Here is a 19755-nt window from a genome sequence, read left to right as displayed (position 1 = left end):
GAAACTTCTTTAAATGTTTTAAATTAATATATGGTGTAATCTGTGTATTTTCCCCCTGTTGTCTGCTCCTTGCTATATATCTATTGATACAGGATGGGATGTAAATATTTTAGTTAATAAAAAGCAAATATGAAAGAAAGTAAAGTTAAGATTTTGTGTTCCTCTAAGAAACAGAGGGAAAAAATATTAATCAGCACAAACCTCTAACTTTGGAAGCTTTAATAATGAGACAGAAAAGACATTCTCTCAATGATAAATGTTTCTGTTTTCTAAGATCTGCATAAGAATAGATTAATTTCCTACAGTTGTTCCTTTACTTTGAATTTAGGATACTGAAATTTTAGCTATTTAGGAATAAAAGAGTAAGAAACAATGTCACTAGTATTAGTTCTTTAACACAGGTTTTAGAACTGCTAATTCATTCAGTTTGTCAGTTTTTCAAAATTTTCAGCGATCTTATGAGTGTCTAAGCAGAGCTGTAATTTTCTCACCAGCTCCTTGTCCAGCTTAAAATTCACTGAGGGCTGATGCTAGTAGGGTTGCCAGAATGAAACCTGGAGAGGGTTCCTATACCTTTAATGGTGGTGTAGAAGAGGGAATTTCAGCAGGTGTTATTTGTCATGTAACTAGGCAAAAAGCAACTCATGCTGAAATTTCTTCTTTTACACAATCATTAAAGGTACAGGAGCCCTTTCAAGTATTACTTTTCTTTATTTACTGTATATACTCATATATAAATGTAAAAATTTTAGTCAAAAACCCTGGTTTGATGTATTCATAGTGTAATGTAAGTACTGTATTTTAACTCTTATTTAAAAAAAGGACCTGTGCCCATCTCTTGAGTAGATGCTTAGTCCATCCCAGGGACACCTTAAAGAAGCACTGAACCCCTCTCCTCTCTCTCCTGTGGTGCTGGTTCTGACCTTTCTGAATGTCTGGTTGGGAAGCGGTGCTAATTTTAAAAGAAAATGCTTTCCTACTCTCTAAATCTGCCTCTTCTTTATGGAGTTTGAGTAAGAAAATTGTAGTTTTAAGAATCATAAAGTTTAAAGTAATTATAAATTACTATCAATCCAAATCACTGAGATCTTGCGCCATCCTATATTATAATTAATACCAGGACTGGGGAGTAGTGGTGATTTTGGGGTTACTCCTTGTCTTATTCCAGAGTAAGGTATTTTTTCTTAATGTTACTCGCAATTCCCACTCCTGTAAAAACCTTTTACTCCTTACTCCTAATCCCCAGCTCTGATTAATACAATGTTTTCTATTGAGCCATTGTTTTCTGATTAATAGTGTGAGCAGAAAAGGATACATAATTTCACGAACAAGTGAAAATGCTATATATGTCCAACAGGAGAAGATAAAATACTGTCATTCTTTAATAACTCATAATTGTGTCTGTAGGTGACTATAATTTAAGTGAACCTAGGAAAATAAGTGTGATATCTTTTTATTCTCTGTAAATAAAGATCTTTATATATCTAGGCAAAAATGAATCTGGTACAGGACCTGAAATCAATAAAATCCGGACACCAGAAAAAAAGCATATGGAAACCAAACAGGTATATGTTCTTTATTTCTTTTTATATGTGGTCATTCTCCATAATGTGCGCAATTACTGAAAGAAGGTCATTCCAGATAAATGTAGATGTGAAATCTGTGAGCTGCTAGATAGATTAGTGATGAAAATGAATTAAGTTTGGAAAAGGACAATCAAAAGGGTGATGGTTTAATTGATATAATGTGATAATTTAGCCATCTAACACTGAAAGAAGTTGAAAAAAATTCTTTTCAGATTTTACATATAAAGTAGAAAAGGGCACAAATTCTATAAATGGCAGAAAGTAAGGGGGGAAACAGATGCCTCCTTTGCACCAGCTTAGGGGTGACATCAGGGTGCACCATTTAGATGCCACATGCTCTGATGCTTCCCCCAAGCCGTTGTCATGCTGCCCACCCAACCACATGGCAGGCAGCTTTGCAACGCTCTCACATGCATACTGCAAAGCCATGGCAGCAGCAGAAAAGCCAGCTTTTTGCTGGCTCAAAAAGTAATGGAATTTTGCTGCCTCTTTTTGGACAGCAAAAAGCTGGATTGGGGCTCCAGCATGCAGTTGCTGTGGCCCTGATCTGACTTTCTCCAGGCCGGATTGAAGCCACCCCTTCAGAGCCGTCTGTTTCGGTCCTAAGACTATAGGAATTCAGATCATAACTTACAAACACACAAGGGTTGACTGCATGTAAGTAGACACTTGATTAGTACCAGGGCCAGGCTTGGCAGAGATCTTAGTGCAGTCCTTGCCTGAGTGAAACCCTTGGCAACAGCATTGTTCCCTGGGTAGACCTCACAATAGTGGTATGTTTGCCTTCCTTCTACTTCTTTTGGCCCCACAATTTTAATTCCGCCACAATATCTATGACTCCTTGATGTAACATAACTCTTGAGTGATACTGTTTTGTGTCCCTTGAGGCATTGTGAGGTAGTTAAAATAGTAGATGCTAATCACAGACTCCTAAGCCCCAGCACTGGGAAGATTGCTAGGCTGAGGTGGCTGTAGCCAGCATTTTGATTCAATGCAATGTAAGCAGTGTGGGTGCTCCTGGCAGATCAGCCCATCAACAGGTGTGCTGATTTCTTGTTGTGTGCTTTCAAGATTGTTTCTGAACTAAGATGGCTCTAAAGCTTTTTCATTGGGGTTTCTTGATAAGATTGGTACAGAAGGGGCTTGCCAGTGCCTTCCTCTGAGGATGAGAGAGTGGTAGAATTGCCCAAGGTCACCTGGTGGGTTTCTTTGGCTCAGCAGGGATTCATACCCTGGTCTCCAAAATTGGGAGTCAAACCACTACACCATACATATTATTTGACATAATTCATTAGCTTTATATGTGTGTGAATAAATAGAGTTCATGTTTCTTACTTTATATGCATGTGCCTTACAGACGTTACTTCAGATATGTCATATTTTTAAACTACAAAGGCTAGGTAGCAAACTCTTTAGAACGTATTAGAACTGAATTGATGTCTATTGTTTGGTGGTGGTGTGAAAGGAGGGTAAGTTCATATGACAAATAGTTGGCAATGACTCCTGTAGTCTTTTCTGTGGTGTTAGTTGTTCTATATAGTTCTGCTTCCCTGTTAGTTGGTGATTTGAAGATGGAGGTTAAATGTTCAATTTTCTATTTTAAGAATCACTGTGATTTTTCTAAATAAAGGTCTTTAAGATGGGCATCTTTCAGGAGTGCTTTTGTTTTGTATTCCTGCATGGCAGACAGTTGGACTATATGGCACTTTATTATTATTATTATTATTATTATTATTATTATTATTATTATTATTAACCTTTATTTATGAAGCGCAATAAATTTACACAGCGCTGTACATGCAATCTTTTTAGTTAGACAGTTCAACTTGTGGTCCCTTGTGGTCCCTTCCAGTTCCATGATATGCTTTTACCTAACTGTGAAAGCTATGCATAATTGCTGGATAACACATTGCTAATGATTTCAGTTATAATGTTTTATGTGTTTTCATCCACCTTTCAGGGTGTATAGAAATAAACACCCACACTTATATGAAAGATTAAAATAAGCCTGAACACTGTAAAGAGGAATATTTTCAGTTGAGCATGATGGGAGGAATTACAAAGAATCCATCATCAACTAAGGGCAGTGACCCCAAGGAATCTGTTGCTTTGCAAATAAAGCCATTTTTATTGAATATAGGATGCCTTTGTTTTTACTGAAAAGTAAATAGTATTTGATACTGCTTATTTTTAATTCAGCAGGATATAAATGCAGGGAAGCTTCTGGTAATCTATTTCTGCCATAACAGTAGTTGCTAAAATGGATTTCAATGATGAGAAAGTTTGGGTGCTAAGTTTAAGAACAGAGAGATAAGATCACAAATGGCTGTGGTTTTTGTTGCATCTAATTCTTCAACTATTTTGTATTTATTTCTGTTAGAAAACTATTTTCATTTTTAAAGCATGGCTATAAAATCTATTTAACATCCGTTAGAATGACCAGTGAAATTAGTTTACAATTACACTGTTCAAAAAGAAATGTACTGGTATCTAATATTTACAGTACTTTTTCTTAACCCATTACCTTCTTTTCACCTTTAGCTACTATTATATGGTTGCTTCAGTATTAAAGCAATTTTCTTGGGACATTCATAGCTCACAGGGATTTTATTGAATTTGTTTTCTTAAATGATTTTTTTAACTGAAGTAATTTGTATAATTTCCTCCAGGTTGACTTAGAAGCAAGTTCCCAAAATAGAAGCCCGGAATCACGCTCCAGCACTGCTTATCCTAATTCCAAATTTCATCGCAAAGATAACATTAACCCCAGGCAGTTGAATCTTCACCTTACCCCTCCCCATACCCAGTTTGCTGTTCCTAATCGTCACTTCCCGCAACTACCCCAAGTTCCAAGACAGCCATATCCTGTACAACAGCAGCAAAACCTCTTAAGTCAACAACAAAACCATTTGTCTGAACAGCAAAACCAAATGCATCCCCAACAAAACCAGATTATCCAGCAGCATAATCATTTAAATCAGCAGCCACAACAGCCACCTTCACAGCTTTCCCCTGTCTATCAAACAGGACCCAACCAGTCATTCTTTAAAAACCCAGTTCCGCACAGACCTCATTCCCCTGGCATAGATTCTATGGTTTCAGAGCATCATCCTCCATCCCTTTTACAAGAAGTCATTAACCCTCAGAGACAGCACAATCCAATGATGCCCTCCCATTTGAACCACTTCATTGAAGAGAATCCTCCAGGAATGCCTATAGGAGAATCATTAGGTGGGTATCTTTTCTACATTCCGTGAATTGTAATGAAACACAATGATTCCAAACTGAAAAATGTTCTCACTTCAGGTTTTGATAAGCTGATGAATTTGAAGACTGAATGTGTTGGTTGAACTATCCATCTTAAACAGTGTCAAGAAAGGGGGGAGGGGTCCTGTAATGCTTACTTAAGAAATTGCTGAAAGTGTTTTCCAGTTATGCTGAGTGCATTGATACAGAGTTCTGAGGAAAGAAGATGGAAGTAGACAAGAACATATTTTCATTGTTCCCATGTTCCTTTTGGGCCATGAATGGTTGCTCCCTTTTTGGAGTGGTTTTATTTGTTATGGTTAACTTATTTATCATGTTTGAATTTAAAAAAATTCCTTTCCTGTTCTAGTGTTTTAAATGTATTGTATTTCATTGTATTTATTGGTCTTGTTAGGTTGTTTTTAAATTGTTGATATACTGTTTCGACTTAGTCTTAGGGCTGGCTTTCCTATTAGGCAAATTAAGATGGGTAGGTTAGAAGCAGTGAATTTGCTAGTCTGCTGGCACCTCTGAGAGCTACTACTTCTTTGTGCTGTTCTCAGAAGCTGGCAATTTTAGTATTTAATTTTCAGGAATGGAAGCAGGAACTACTGTTCCAGGCCTGCTTGGCACTAACATCCTTTCCTTGATACCAGTGCTGCAGGCTGTTCATGTACCCAGGTAACTTCAATTTGGCCATCAGGTCCAACACCACCCACACCTCACTCTATTTTTGCCTGACCTAGCTCAGTGTGGTTTGTTAAGGGTCAACTCAGTCTCTTCTTGTTGCAGATGTGCACCTCTGACAAGCAGGCAGGTTGAGTGGTTGCATAGTGAGCTAGGGCCCCAAAATACTTTCCTGGACCAGACCCAGTCTGCCTTCGCATTAGGCCAAGCCAGTTGGATGTTAGAGAGGGCATGTATGGATCTGGGGTTGCTATGCAATGGGATAACCTGGGCAGAGTGGAAAAGGCATTGATTTGGAATGAGTACACTTTAACACTTTAAATACCTACTCATGAAGAACTACTGTAGGCTTGTCGTCCTCCTCTGTGTAGGGACAGAGAGCAACAACCACTGCTCTTTGTGGGTCCATCATCTGATGATTGGCAAAACCACTGCTGCTGCTGTCCAACTTAGCACCTTCCTCAAGTTGCAATGTGTATTTGTACGTTAATGCCCAGTCCCATTTTCACTCCTGGATGACTGGCCTTCCCCTGATGTTGGCTGAGGGCTTGTGAATCTGCCCCTCTAGATGAATTCCTACTAGTGTCAGTCACCACAGACAAAGCTTAAGCCTTTCTCAACCTTTTTACCCTGGAGCAGGTGTTTTCAACCTGGGGTGCCCACAACCCCAGGAGGTGCAAGATAGAATATCAGGGTGTGTGATAAGGAATGGCTTGTATCTTTGAATGGCAAATCATAAATCATCACTCAGTTTTTTTCTGAATAAATTAGAATCTAATTGCTCAATTTAGATTTGCATTTTATGCACTGAGTTAAAAGCTTTTTTTTTTTTGAAGTTCAATTTGTTTACCTACAGTATTGTATGTGGTTTAGAAATTAGACTTTTACATCTTCAAATGTGATACTACTTTTGCAGGTACGGAGTGCGAACATTAATCAAACATTTCCAAAAGAGTTAGAAAGTACTACCCTGGAAGAGCCATTGAAATAAATTTCAAGCTTCAGGAAAACTCTACATAAAAACATGATGATATATAATCAGTCACAGTTTCTTGAGGAATCCCTAGCAACCTTCACGGAACCGTAGTTAAGAAACCTCACAGTAATTGTAACAATAGCTGAGGGCACTAACTGATCAGCTACCTCTTTGGTCTTATTCAGCAGGACCTTTTCATGCTCACTTGTATCCATACTCCAGACTCTCTCATCCTAGTAGTAGTATTTGCATCTGATAACTGTTCCTTTCTAAGATGAAGACACAATTGGACAGAATATAATAATGCTGAAAAATTGCTGTTCCCGTTATTCATAGAACTATAAAGCTGGCAGATGTTAAGGTCATCTAATATATTGGCTTCAATAGTCCATCCTTTAAAAGCAGTTCTACTACAGCAGGTAATTCCTAGATGTTTTGGATAGAATGATCTTGACTTTCTAAACTATGTTTTAGAAAGCTAAGAATGAACATTGGGCCTGCAAGTACTCCCCCCTCCTTCTCTTTTGTTTGGAGTTTGGGGCTGTGATTTTGATTAAACAATTTTCTTGTTGCATTTCAAGTGCAAGTATGATTTAATAGTTTACTAATGAGGGAATTGTGGTTTTAAGATCATGGCTAATAAATAAGTATTCTACAACCCCTTTCACTTTTAGATTCATCAGGGAGCAGTGGTTTAATCTTCATTTAGGCATGCAGGACATTTTAGTTGCCTAGATTTTTTTTTTAGATTGTAAGCCTGAGGGCAGGGAACCGTCCAATTAAAAAGGTTGTATGTACAGTGCTGTGTAAATTTACAGCGCTTTATTAATAAAGGTTAATAATAATAATAATAATAATAATAATAATAATAATAATAATAATAGAATTGTATTGTAGACCTAAACCTTACATTTACAGTATTGTCACCTGAAGAATTGTAATCAAGGTTTCAGTATTTAGGCCACTTTCCATGAGTCCTTTTCTTTTTCTTTTTCTTTTCTTTTCCAGACAGAAAAGAGTTGGGACAAATATCTATTACCTTTGTATTGGTTCCCTGTTTTTGCACACTAGGAAAGCTAACAGTACTTAAAACAACTGTTCCATCTTATGTGAACATGTGTTTTCTGGCTCTTGGTGTTTGGTTATTATGGAATACCATTGTTTTTGAATTCACACACATTCCTGTAGTCATTGCATTACTATAGCACACAATAAATAGAATTTCTCATTTGGGACAGAAAATACCCCCAGGTTAAAGCACTGGATGAAATAATGTTAATCTACCTGGATGAGGGTTAAGAGATTGTGCATGGACCAGTTGACCTATGTCATGGGTCATGGTCAACTAGTGTCAATGCTCTTGGCTTGTACCTGGCTTAATAGAAAAAGGGTTTTAAGGAAAGAATGTTGGATTTGAACTAGCCCTATGAGGGTATTGTAAAATACAAAGAGGTTGACATGCCAGCTTTGTGTTAGTAATGCCACCTTTAAAATTGCTACTGTCTCAGGTTTGCAGATTTCTGTTTATTATACAGACTCATAACCGGTGATACATTTTTAGAACAGTATCAGCTGACAGATACAAAAAGGAGAAAAAAGTGATGTGTGTTGACTGTTCATAGGTGCCATGTGATATTGTGAATTGTAGTTTTCTGACATAAACATCTTAAATACAGGAGCTGGGTAATTTTTCCCCCCAAAATGTTTTACAGATCGTATTCATGGAAATTTAGCTTTGGAAACCTTAAGGCAACAGCAAGCAAGACTACAGCAATGGAATGAGCATAACGCCTATCTCAGTCAGGGCAATATTCCTTATTCTCACCATCACCACCCTCACTTATCCCACCTTTCTCAGCAGCCAATTGGATTGCATCAACAGCCAGTTAGGGCAAACTGGAAACTTGCCAACAATATAGAAGATGAACCTGAGGCAACATATTCAAGGTAATTGTGGAATTAATTCTCAAACAGGTAACATTTAGATAAAAACAGATCATATGCTTCTTTTATTGCAGTGTCATAGTCATTTAGGTTTATTTGCATCCCTAAATTCCTATACTGTTCTGAAGGTGCTTCAGAAAGCAAACAAAAACAAGAACCATTGAGATAGATTAATTTTTAATATTAAAATCCCTACTATAGATTTATAGAAATGGCTGTACTATGGATATAGAAATGAGCTTTCTGGAGTCAGGGTTGTGTGTGTGCGAGAGAGAAAATGCTGAACTGGATTTGCAGTAAAATGTTTAGAGAACAAGTTGACCTTTACAAGCATCAAGGCTACTAGCTTGCTTTGAAAGCCAGAACAATTAGGAACAATATCCTTGGATGGGGGAAATAACACACAGAGTGATAGAGTGATGGAATATTCCAAATGAGTCAAAAATGTATTTTAATGTATTCACAATTCTGTGTCCTGATTGAATGAAAGTTTTTGTACGTTTGCACTTTGAACCAGCCAATAGAATACATTGTTAGGGACCTCATTGTTGGAATTATCTATATGAACAGCCATTTTCTTTGGTTTTGGGGCCTCGGTTTTTTGGAAACTGGATTTCCACTGAGGACTGCCGGCATTAAAGGAATTTGGATTCTCAGTCTTTCTGGGTCCTGTTCTTCTCTCTGCTCTGTCAAGCCAGTGGACTTAGTGAGAGAAAGTCCAGGCTTTAAGAATCCTATTACGCCATAACTGCAAAACATGAACATCATAGTGTTAATGCAATATTATGAGCGTGGTCATATTCACAACAAAACAAACAAAGAATCAAAGGCAAACAAAAAAAAACTACAAAACATTTCAGAAAGTCCATTCTCAAGCAAATGGATTTGCTACTCACCAGGGCCCTTCATCTGGGTTTTGTGAGAAATTGAAGATGGGGGGAAAGTGCAGCACATGACATTAGCTGCTGAGATGGACTATATTGGCTGCTAGGACCCCCTTGACAAATAATCAGCATAGCTGAGCTGGTGGCACAGGACTTTGAAGGCTTATGTGAGGGAACAACATCCCACTTTGGTCTGTGTACTTAACTGACTCTTCTTTGGTGCCAATCCTCAGTGCCAAGATAAATCTCCCCTAACTCCCCTCCCTAAATTTGGATTATATCTTGCTTTGGGTTTGATTCAGTAGGGCTGGGAAGAAATTTTTATCTGTGAGCACAATTGGACCAGTTCACAGACTTTTTGCCTCCCTCATAGTAATTTGTATGACTTATATTCTCTATTTGCAGCTTTCTGTGAGGGTATTTGACCAGATCCATTTTTTGGAGTAAGTTGGGAAGATGCACTCTTTTCTGAAGAGTCTTCTGGGGGTGGATTCTTCTAGGCACGCATTCAATCCAGAGCTGTCATGGTGGCCTGATGCCCAGGGGGCCTTAGCAGCTCCTACCCAAGCAGCTCCTGCCCAGGTTATCCCCATATCTTTTTGTCACCTGGTATTTGTGTCCAGAGCCAAGAAAGGATATTCTCATTCCCATGACAACTCTCCTGCTGTATGCTGTATGAAACAGAGCACCAGGAGATGCAAGATGGGGTGGGAGGGAATACTCCTGGCCAGAGGGACCCCATTAATGGTATAGTGCTAGAGGTAGCACAAGCACATTCTCTCTCTCTCTCTCTCTCTCTCTCTCTCTCTCTCTCTCTCTCTCTCACACACACACACACACACACACACACACACACACCACAAGTAGAAACAGCTCCTCTGAGGGCTTCGTGGGACAAGTAATCTGATGATAGACAAGCCTGATAGACATTTCTTTCCATTTGCCATTCATTCTGACAACAGCAGTCTTACTATGGAAATGAAAGGTTCCAAATGATTACCTGACATCTCTTTTGAAGTGGATGTTTCCAAAAGAATGGGGAGGCAGTTCTGGGAAGTCCATTTCAAGCATGCCTATTCCAGGCATCCAGTTTAAATGGACATGCAATAAAAATAATACTTTCTTACCACCTATTATCATCAACATTATCAAGGTGGGGAGCAACAACAGATTAAAATACAACACATAACATCAAATAGGTTGAAGAAAATATAGCCTTCCAACCACCTTTGTTTTTGTCACATATACAATTATGAGAACTTGATAAGCAAAAGAAGAATTTAGAGATTAACCTTGGTGGAAGAGAATTAAGGATAAGGCAAGAAATGGTCTTTTAGCCCCGATGGCACAGTGGTTAAATGCCTGTAGTGCAACCACTCACTCATAGACCATAAGGTTGTGAGTTCAATATCAGCCAGGGTTCAAGCTCGACTCAGGATTGCATCCATCCTAGGTCACTAAAATAAGTACCCAGATTGTTGGGGGCAATTAGCTTACAGCTGTAAACCGCTTAGAGACTGCTTCAGTATCATGAAGCGGTATATAAATGAAGTTACTATTGCTGTTGATACACAATCACTCCACTGTTCTCTAACTCAATACTCTGAATGATTGCATTAAGAATAAGGGGCATTTGATTCTACAGTGGGAACAATTCAAAATATATTTCCAATGAAAACGAGATATTAGTGAAATATTTATATTTTGTTATTTTTTCTTACCTGTTATAATGTAGAAATATTTACATTATTTGTGCATTATAATTGATAGATTGGGTACTGTATATACTCATGTATAAGTCTAGAAATTTTAGTCAAAAATGGACCCAAAAAACCTTGAGTTGACTTATCCATAGGTCAATATAGGTACTGTAATTACTGTACTTCAGCACTTATTTTAAAAAAGGAACCATCCCCTGGTGAAAGGCAAAAATGTAACCTGTCCTGGAATCACTGGTCCTCTATTTTTTCACCCACCCACCCTTTCTTTTGAGCTCAAATAGTTATGCCTGCTAGAATTTTGTAATTTCTTTGGCATTGTTTTCCTTTGCATCATCCTTTATATCCTTTGTTACATGCTCCTAGATTTTACCCTTGACTTATCTATGGGTCATATCAAAATCAATAATTTTGAATCCAAAACTTGCCCTCAACTTATAGCTGAGGTCGACTTATGGTCAAGCATATACAGTATAATGTTATCTTGCAGCTTTTAAATTTTGTTTTTGCTAGTTTGTTTTATATCACTCATTAGCTTGGAGAAAAGTCTACATTAGAAGCCTGATATTTGAATCAATAGATTTGGAAGCTGTTTTCAGAGATGTTACGAGGTTACAGCTACACATGCAACTACCTCTTAGCATTATAGTAGACTAGTTTAAAATGCAGGGTGAAGATAATGGATCTGTATGAAGGTGGCATATATGCATCTATTTTTCTTGAAAATTCAGTTTACGTGTTGTGTGTTCTGTGATTCTTTGAACATTAGGATTTTTTAAATGACTATGATGAAATTTTATACTGTTGGTTCTCACCTGGGCAATCATTATCTCATTATTATAGATTCCAAGATTTACTTCGAGAACTGTCACATCGTGATCAAAATGAAAGCAGGGATCTTGTTGAAATGCCACCACCTCAGTCAAGACTTTTGCAATACAGACAAGTACAGCCCAGAAGCCCACCAGCACTCCCCACACCATCATGCAACTCAAACCATAGTGGCCATTTTCCTAACTTCTCTGAGAACAGAGACATTGAAGTATCCAACAACCCAGCCTTTCAGCAACATTTGCCTCAGATGTACAATCCATCCTTTACCATGCCATCTGAACACATAACCCCACCTTCCTTGAAATATCTGCAACCTGATGGGTCATGGACCTATGCTAATATACACCAGAGTCATCTAATGGGGCAAGGCTTTCATTATAGTATACCTCCATTGCCTCATAGATCACAACAGAATCCTTTTATACAAATGCAGAATCATCAGCACACGGTTGGTCAGGAACCATTTCACTCCCTCAGTTCGCGGGCAGTATCTGCTTCTTCGCTACACAGCTTAGAAGAGGTATGTGGGTTTCAGCATTTGTATATATATTTGTTTTGACTTAGAGTGATCAATTATGTGTTGATTTTGTTTTTCATGCTATAAAGTGCAAGCTGATCAAGGCTTTGGTCAAGGACCGATATATTTTTCTTAGTTGCATCAGGTATTATCCCTGTAGTTGCTTTCCTGCCGATCCAGTGGTTAATAATTTCAAAGCCTGAAAAAACAACTTCAGATGTTATGAGACATTTAGCCTTCTGTGTCAGAGAGTTCTGGTGCCACAACAAACTACAGTTCCTGGGATTCCCTAGCATTGAGCCATGACAAAGTGGTGTGAAACTGGAATATTTCTGCAGTGCTAAAGCAGCCCAGAGATCAGAAAATGAGTCTGATTAAATTTCATGCCTATTAATTGAATCTTAGGCCCTGTACATACTGCCAAGAAGCAGTGTCCAGGCGGCGGCGTCCTTTCCATACGGAGGCCACCATCGTGATGTCAGCGACATGCAGCATATACACATTGTTGCGCATCACTTAAGTCATGAGTGCGGCAATGGCGCACTCGTGATGTCCGCATAGCATCTGAAGAAGAACCCGTTTTTTTCCAGGTTCTTTTTGGGGTGGAGGGACGCCGCACAGTTTGGCTGCTGCAGCACCTCTCCGGAGGAAAACCGGCTGCCTCCAGCCTGCCCTTTCGGGGCAATTTGTTTCGTGCCTTAGCCCCTCCTCCCTTCCACCACCCCAAATTGTTTTTAAAGGAATGGGTGTTTTATGTCTATTCAGTACTGTGGAGAGGAAATATAAAAAAATTTCTTTGTTACTAATGTTGATGGTTTCTTTCTTTTCTTTCGTTCTTTTTTCCCCCATTTGTAACAAATAATCTTTTAAGTAAAAAGTAAATTCCATTTGTAATAATTCTTTGAATAGTTCTTTGTGAGTTTTTTGGACTATGTGGCTGTGCTTTGGAAGAGTTCATTCCTGACATTTCACCAACATCTGTGGTTGGCATCAGGGATGTTGGCTGTGAAAGCCTTCGACTTCACAGTTGTTTGAATACACTGTATTTTAATATACCAGTTGTGATAACTTTATGCCAAATCAAATTGTACATAGTCATATTTTATTACGCCTAAAGTAACAGAGTGAGTTCCAATCTGTAAAAAGTGCTAATGTTGTATTTTTTAAAAAAAAATCTAAAAATTTCCATTTTTTCCAGAAAAAAATGGTTTTTCCCCATGGTTTCAAAATTTCCAGAAATTTTACATCTCTAAGCAAGACCAACAGCAGCTTTTAATGCTTGTACAACCAAGGCTTCTGCTGTAAATAAAAGGTTTCTTTTCGAAAAAAGATAATTTGACCATATTAGTCACTGTTGGAGCATTTAGCTGTTTATTGACAAATTCTAATGTCAATATTAATCCTTTTAAAGAGTTATTTGCACTGGCAAATAAGCTCTTGGCAAAGTTTTTAATTTTGGCTGCACGGTGCAGTCATGGTACCACATGACCATCAGAGCAGTCCTCAGATAAGGTTGGCTCTTTTGCTTAGTAACAGAGATGAGTTATGACTAGACATTCATGTCAAGGGACTAACTTTTAGAAAACTTCAGAGGTACATGCCAGATTGAACTTGCCACAGGCCTTGTGGCTTTTATTATGCTCCCTTCCCTACCTTTACCTGTGTAATTCAAGCAGTGCTGTTTTGCTTTAAATAAGAAATACAATGAGGAATTTAATTGAACCAGTCTTTGAAGCTGGCTAAAAAGTACCATACTAGATATCGTTAAGAACTGGTGCCTGATTTTTTTGTTTTTCTCTTTGCTCATCTCCTTTTTTCTTTCACATCCTATGTTTTAGACTGGAAATCCGGGGCAGAGAATGTTTTGTATTTTGTGTTTCATCAATTGCTCTTGTATTTAAGCTGAACAACAGGATAAGAATGATTCAAATAAATATTCTAGCTGAGATCCAACATAACACTGCTGGAGCTAAACATTCCACCAGTCTATTTATGCTGGATCCTGGGAGGATGAAGTCATCCAGTAGTAGCTGGAACAGTGCTGAACTGTTCTGCCATCCAGAGAGGCAGCTGGGTATCTTCAGTGCCCCCTCTGGCCAACTGATGGCAACTTTGGCTTGTGGAGGGATGGAACTGGACTCAATCAGCATGGAGAATGAAGCAAATTTGTACTCATGCAGGGAGATATCAGATGCTTTCTTGTTCAAGGATAGAAAAGGTCCAACTGCAGTGTCATTCCTCAGTTGCATCCTGCCCATTAAATGAACTGATCTTCATAGGCAGTTACATACTGTTTATGCATATGTCCAACTTTACATTCCACTCTTTCTTAGAGCAGTTAAAACCTATGGGTGGGACTAGGATCCACATCTATAGGCTGCTCAGAGAGCAACACTTTGCATTCACAGAAGCTCATTCAAAGCACAGAAGAGTTTATTATTATTATTATTATTATTATTATTATTATTATTATTATTCCGCTTAATCTCAGGGAATCCAAGCAGATTACAACAGTAAAAATCATACAGTTAAAAAAGATGCATTAAAATCCCAAGATCCCCAATCCTCCCCCCAAACATAAAAACATGATCAAACTCTTTAAAAGGATTAAACCAAATTGTAGATCTATGTCATTTTCATCATCATTACCACTGTCACACCCCTGATGCCATCTGTCCCTCTTAGATTAGAACAGAGCTGAAGACCCTAAGGTGCAGGACATTCTGAACTACAGCAAGGCATGTATTTAGTCTCTAGGAATTACATGTGTGTAGGGCTGCTCAGTTGCCTTCTAAACTTGGCATACAGTGCACATTCTCATGCAGTGACATTATGATTAATTAATGTACTGATTAGAACCAAAGAAAATGACTCTTAGAAGCACAGCTTGCACCTGTATCTATAAATAGTGTACCATATTTCTTTAATTTTTTAATTTAGTTCTGTTGCCAGGAATTGCAACAGTTACTGCTACTACTACTACTACTACTACTTATTATTATTATTATTATTATTATTATTATTATTATTATTAACTTAAATCTTTGGCTTTTGCTCCTCAGTTGAGGAACCAACATTAGCCATAAATGGAGACAGCACATGAATTTATACTGAACTGAACAAACTGGAAAAATAAGTACTATAAAGCCTGAGAATTTCAGGCTCTTTCAGAAACACAGTTGGGAATCAGGAAATTGCTATATGACAGACACGGGGATTCACATTCAGTAAATCTTTGCTTATATGTTTGTTTGCTTGCTTGCTTGCTTCCCTCCAACCCCCCTCCCCCCACAAAAAATTAGCTGTCTTTTTGTTTTGTTTTCTTGAAAACTCAGTCTCTTAATAGTTTATAATACTGTAGATTCTTGTTGCAAGATGAACAAACTGAAATTAGGTTTTGATTATATTTTGTGCATCTAGACACTTTCTCGGTATGTAAACTAGCATTAATATACTTTTGAGTTTGATAATGCTTGAATATAAAATAACATAGCCTGCTGGTGTTTATTCATTTTCATCGACTGAACTACAGTACTTGAAATGATTCATCACCCAGTGTTATAATATGCAATGTCATAATATCTACTTTCAGTTTTCAGTGGTATATGTGTAAAATTACAGTGTTGTTATTACCGATGTGTTGTTAAACCATATACCATAAGTTTTTCAGCATTTAATAAGGCCTTGAAAATGCTGTATGTGCTAAATAGTAGACTCATCCCAGACCATAGAACATTATGTTTAAATATGTGTCCCCATTAAATTGCTGCTATTGAAAAATTAACTCATTGCTTGTTATTTTTAGAGGGCCATATTAGCAATTGAGTTTAAAAATTTGTTAAATTTTAATAATTATGATTACAAAAAGATTAAAAATAGAAAAATTGTCAAATTTACCCCCAAATGACCCCCCCCAAACCCATCATTATAGAAGTAGTAGGTAAAAAACAGTGGTTGTTCCATTGCTTCTCAAAAATAATATAGAACATTGCTACCTGAAACTGTAGTACAGTATTATACAGGTAATATCATTATTTGTAACTGTTACATTACTTCAAAGCTCTGACAATACAAAATGTCCTATGTTGATACTATGTTGCTTTTTGTTTCTCAGAATCCATGTCCCTATTGTAACTTGTCCTTAATGTAACTTAGTAACTGATGGATGAACACCAAACTAAAATAGTAACACTGGGGCACTATCACAGTTTTATTTTCTATGTAATTATAGTTTCATAGGGAAGGATGAAAAAGAATGATAGAAAGCAGAAAGATGGAAAGACACGGAAAGTTTTAAGTGGCAGAGGGGAGAGAGAGGGGAAAACATGCATTTATTTTAAAAATGAAGTTGGTCCATATAGTAGGTAGTTAAAAATGTTAGTTGTTTAGGTTGTACAGTATTGGGGAAAAAAATGATCAGGCACACCTTTGGTTTGATATTTGTATTTTTGTTGGTTTGTTTTAAGGTGACTGAGGAAACTAAGCTCCCTTAGTATATGGAATCTATGAGACTCTTCAAACTTGTTGCAGCAGTATTAGGGTTTTTTTCTCATTGAGTACCATTTTCTTAAATTTTCCTTCTCCTTAATTTTCCTTGGGGAGCCAGTAATGAACACTTTGCCAACTTGCCACTTGTTTTCTGTGGTTGCAAAAGTACATGCTCCCATCAGGTGAAAGGCTGTGCTTCTAGAAGCATTGCTACTAATAGGATCTCCCACATCAGACGGGCTTTTGCACACACATCCCCACAGACACAGCAGAAGGAGGGCTCAACCAGGTGCCACCCCTCCTCTCAGGTGTCACCTGTTGCTGTCTGTACATCCCTAGTGATGCCACTGCATAAATTACAGCTATCTATTCTCTACATGTGTATAGAATGTTTAATAAATGAGAATACTAAAGAAGCTCTTGGCAAAATAGGTCTGTAGAAATGTATAAGAATCCTCCAACCCTAGAATCCTAGTTGCTTAATCCATTACAATACTTGGTAACTGTAGGCTTTTAGTCACATCCCAACTTATTATAACAGGTTAGAGTAAAGATCTCACATACAGTGGATCCTTGTTATACGCTGGGGTTTGGTTCCAAGATCCCCCGTGTATAACAAAATCCTTGTATGCTCAAGTCCCATTAAATATAATGACATAGCAAAATGGTGTCCCTTATAAAAAATGGAAAATCAAGGTTTAATATTTGAAATTTATACTTTTTTTGAACATTTTCAAACCATGTATGCTTGAATCCATGCATTTAAAAAACCAGTGTATAAGAAGGGCCAACTGTAGTTTGCAAAGAAAATACTTTTGAAAAAAATAATTTGCACATCTCATGTTTTAAGTATGATACTCTCAGATGACATTCAGACAACTAGCTGTATCAGTGCTAGCTTTTCAGATTTTATGTAACTGTATAGGTTTCAGTTTCTTGAATTTCCATGAAAACAGTTTCAGCATTACTTATCAGCTGAGAGATATTTGTAAAACTACTTCCATTTTTCTTTTCCCCTACCATATTTTGAGTCATCCTAGATGGATACATAATTTTCCATGGCTTTGCAGAGGTCTGGAAATATATTCTTTCTAACCCCAGGTTATATTTAAACAACTCCATGTGTTTTTTTGTTTGGTTTTTTGTTTGGTTTTTACAGAATAAGTGTTTAAAGTGTTCTTTAAATAGCTGGAATTGCATGGAATATTAAGACAAACCTTTTGTGAGTAACTTACAAAGTACTGTACCTTACAATGCTTAACTTGTTAAGGGTGAAAGTAAATGTATAGTATAAGCTTATATACACTGGTGCCTCGGGTTACGAAATTAATTCGTTCCGCCATTCCTTTCGTAACCCGAAAATTTCGTAACCCAAAACACTTTTTCCATTGAAAATAACTAATGCGTTCTATGACCTCAGACTGAACCTGCAAGTCAAAACAAAGGTACAATAGAGGCCTATTCAGCTAAGTACCCTACAATACAATGTAATACAAAGTTGCCTGAGGCACTAAAGAGCTTAAGAATGACTTGCAGGTCCATTCTAAAGGTTTCTAAAGGATAAAGAAAAAAAGTTTTTTTCTTACCTTTGCTGGTCCTGGCATCTCAGAGTGAGGCAGGAGGAGGAGGAGGAGGGGGGGGCAGCCAAAACACCCAAATTTAAACCCAGACAACCAATTCAACCAATTTAACCAATTCAACCAATTTAACCAATTCAACCAATTTAACAAAGTTAACCATTTTAACAACAATTTTTTTTTAATTTGGTGTTTTTTTTTAAGGGTCATCAGCACCTTTGCCCTTCTTGGATGACGGTTCTCCCTCTTTTGTGAAGAACTGGTCCAAGGATGTCTGCTTTTGCCGGGCCTTAAGCAGGTTCCTAAAATGGCTAAGGCAGACATTATCATAATGGGCAATGGCATGGCTGGTGAACACCTTCTCAGGGTGATGCTTCTCAACATAAGAAGACACATTGTGGAATTGCCGCAAAATGTCTTTCATTTCTGCCGTTGGCAAAAATGCCCCCGCCGCCTCCTCCTCCTGGCCCCTTTCAAAATGGAGCACGTCCTCATCCACGGCCGAGTGTTGCATGGCCGCCAAGGCCTTGAGGTCCTCTGTTGTGAGGTCCTCACTGTGCTCCTCAATGAGTTCGTCCACGTCAAGTCCCAGGGACCTTGCGATGGAGACAATCTCAGTCACCTCTTCTTCACCTGGCTCAGCACCCTCGGTCTGTGACCCTTCCAAGGAAGAAGCATCAGGCCACAGCTTCCTCCACGCAGCAATCAGGTTGGGCCTGGTGATCCCCTGCCAGGCCAAGTCCACCATCTTCAAGCACACGACGATATCGAAATGCTGCTTCCAGAACTCTCGCAGGGTCAGCTGTGTGCTCTCCGTTACATCAAAACACCGCTTGAAGAGGTGCTTGGTGTAGATCTTTTTGAAGTTGGCAATGACCTGCTGGTCCATGGGTTGCAAGAGGGAGGTCGTGTTGGGCGGCAGAAACTGGACCTTGATGAAGGAGAACTCTGCAAGGATGTCCTTTTCCAGGCCAGGCGGGTGCGCAGGAGCATTGTCCAAGAGGAGGAGGCACTTCAAGGGCAAATCCTCTTCCTCCAGGTACCGCTTCACAGTCGGGGCGAAGACACTGTTGATCCACTCCACTAAAAGGAGGCGTGTGACCCATGCGCGGCCATTGGAACGCCACATCACTGGCAACCTGTCCTTCTGAATGTTTTGTGCCTTGAAGGCCCTTGGATTTTCAGAGTGGTACACCAACAGGGGCTTGACCTTACAGTCCCCGCTGGCATTCGCACACAACGCAAGTGTGAAGCGGTCCTTCATAGGCTTGTGGCCTGGCAGTCTCCTCTCCTCCTGG

At 38.4% G+C, this 19755-nt stretch overlaps 1 protein-coding gene across 1 annotated transcript in view; it reads left to right on the top strand.

Annotated features, from left to right (window-relative positions):
• Positions 1-19755, top strand: part of HELZ (helicase with zinc finger) — a 197245-nt gene that overhangs the window by 161102 nt on the left and 16388 nt on the right. The window contains 4 exon segments of the mRNA XM_042453183.1: positions 1489-1565; positions 4256-4817; positions 8208-8442; positions 11885-12395. Coding sequence (XP_042309117.1) covers positions 1489-1565; positions 4256-4817; positions 8208-8442; positions 11885-12395 — 1385 coding nt within the window.

Source organism: Sceloporus undulatus, chromosome 2, assembly GCF_019175285.1.
Source record: "Sceloporus undulatus isolate JIND9_A2432 ecotype Alabama chromosome 2, SceUnd_v1.1, whole genome shotgun sequence".
Classification (NCBI taxonomy): domain Eukaryota; kingdom Metazoa; phylum Chordata; class Lepidosauria; order Squamata; family Phrynosomatidae; genus Sceloporus; species Sceloporus undulatus.
This window is presented reverse-complemented; position numbering and strand designations above follow the sequence as displayed.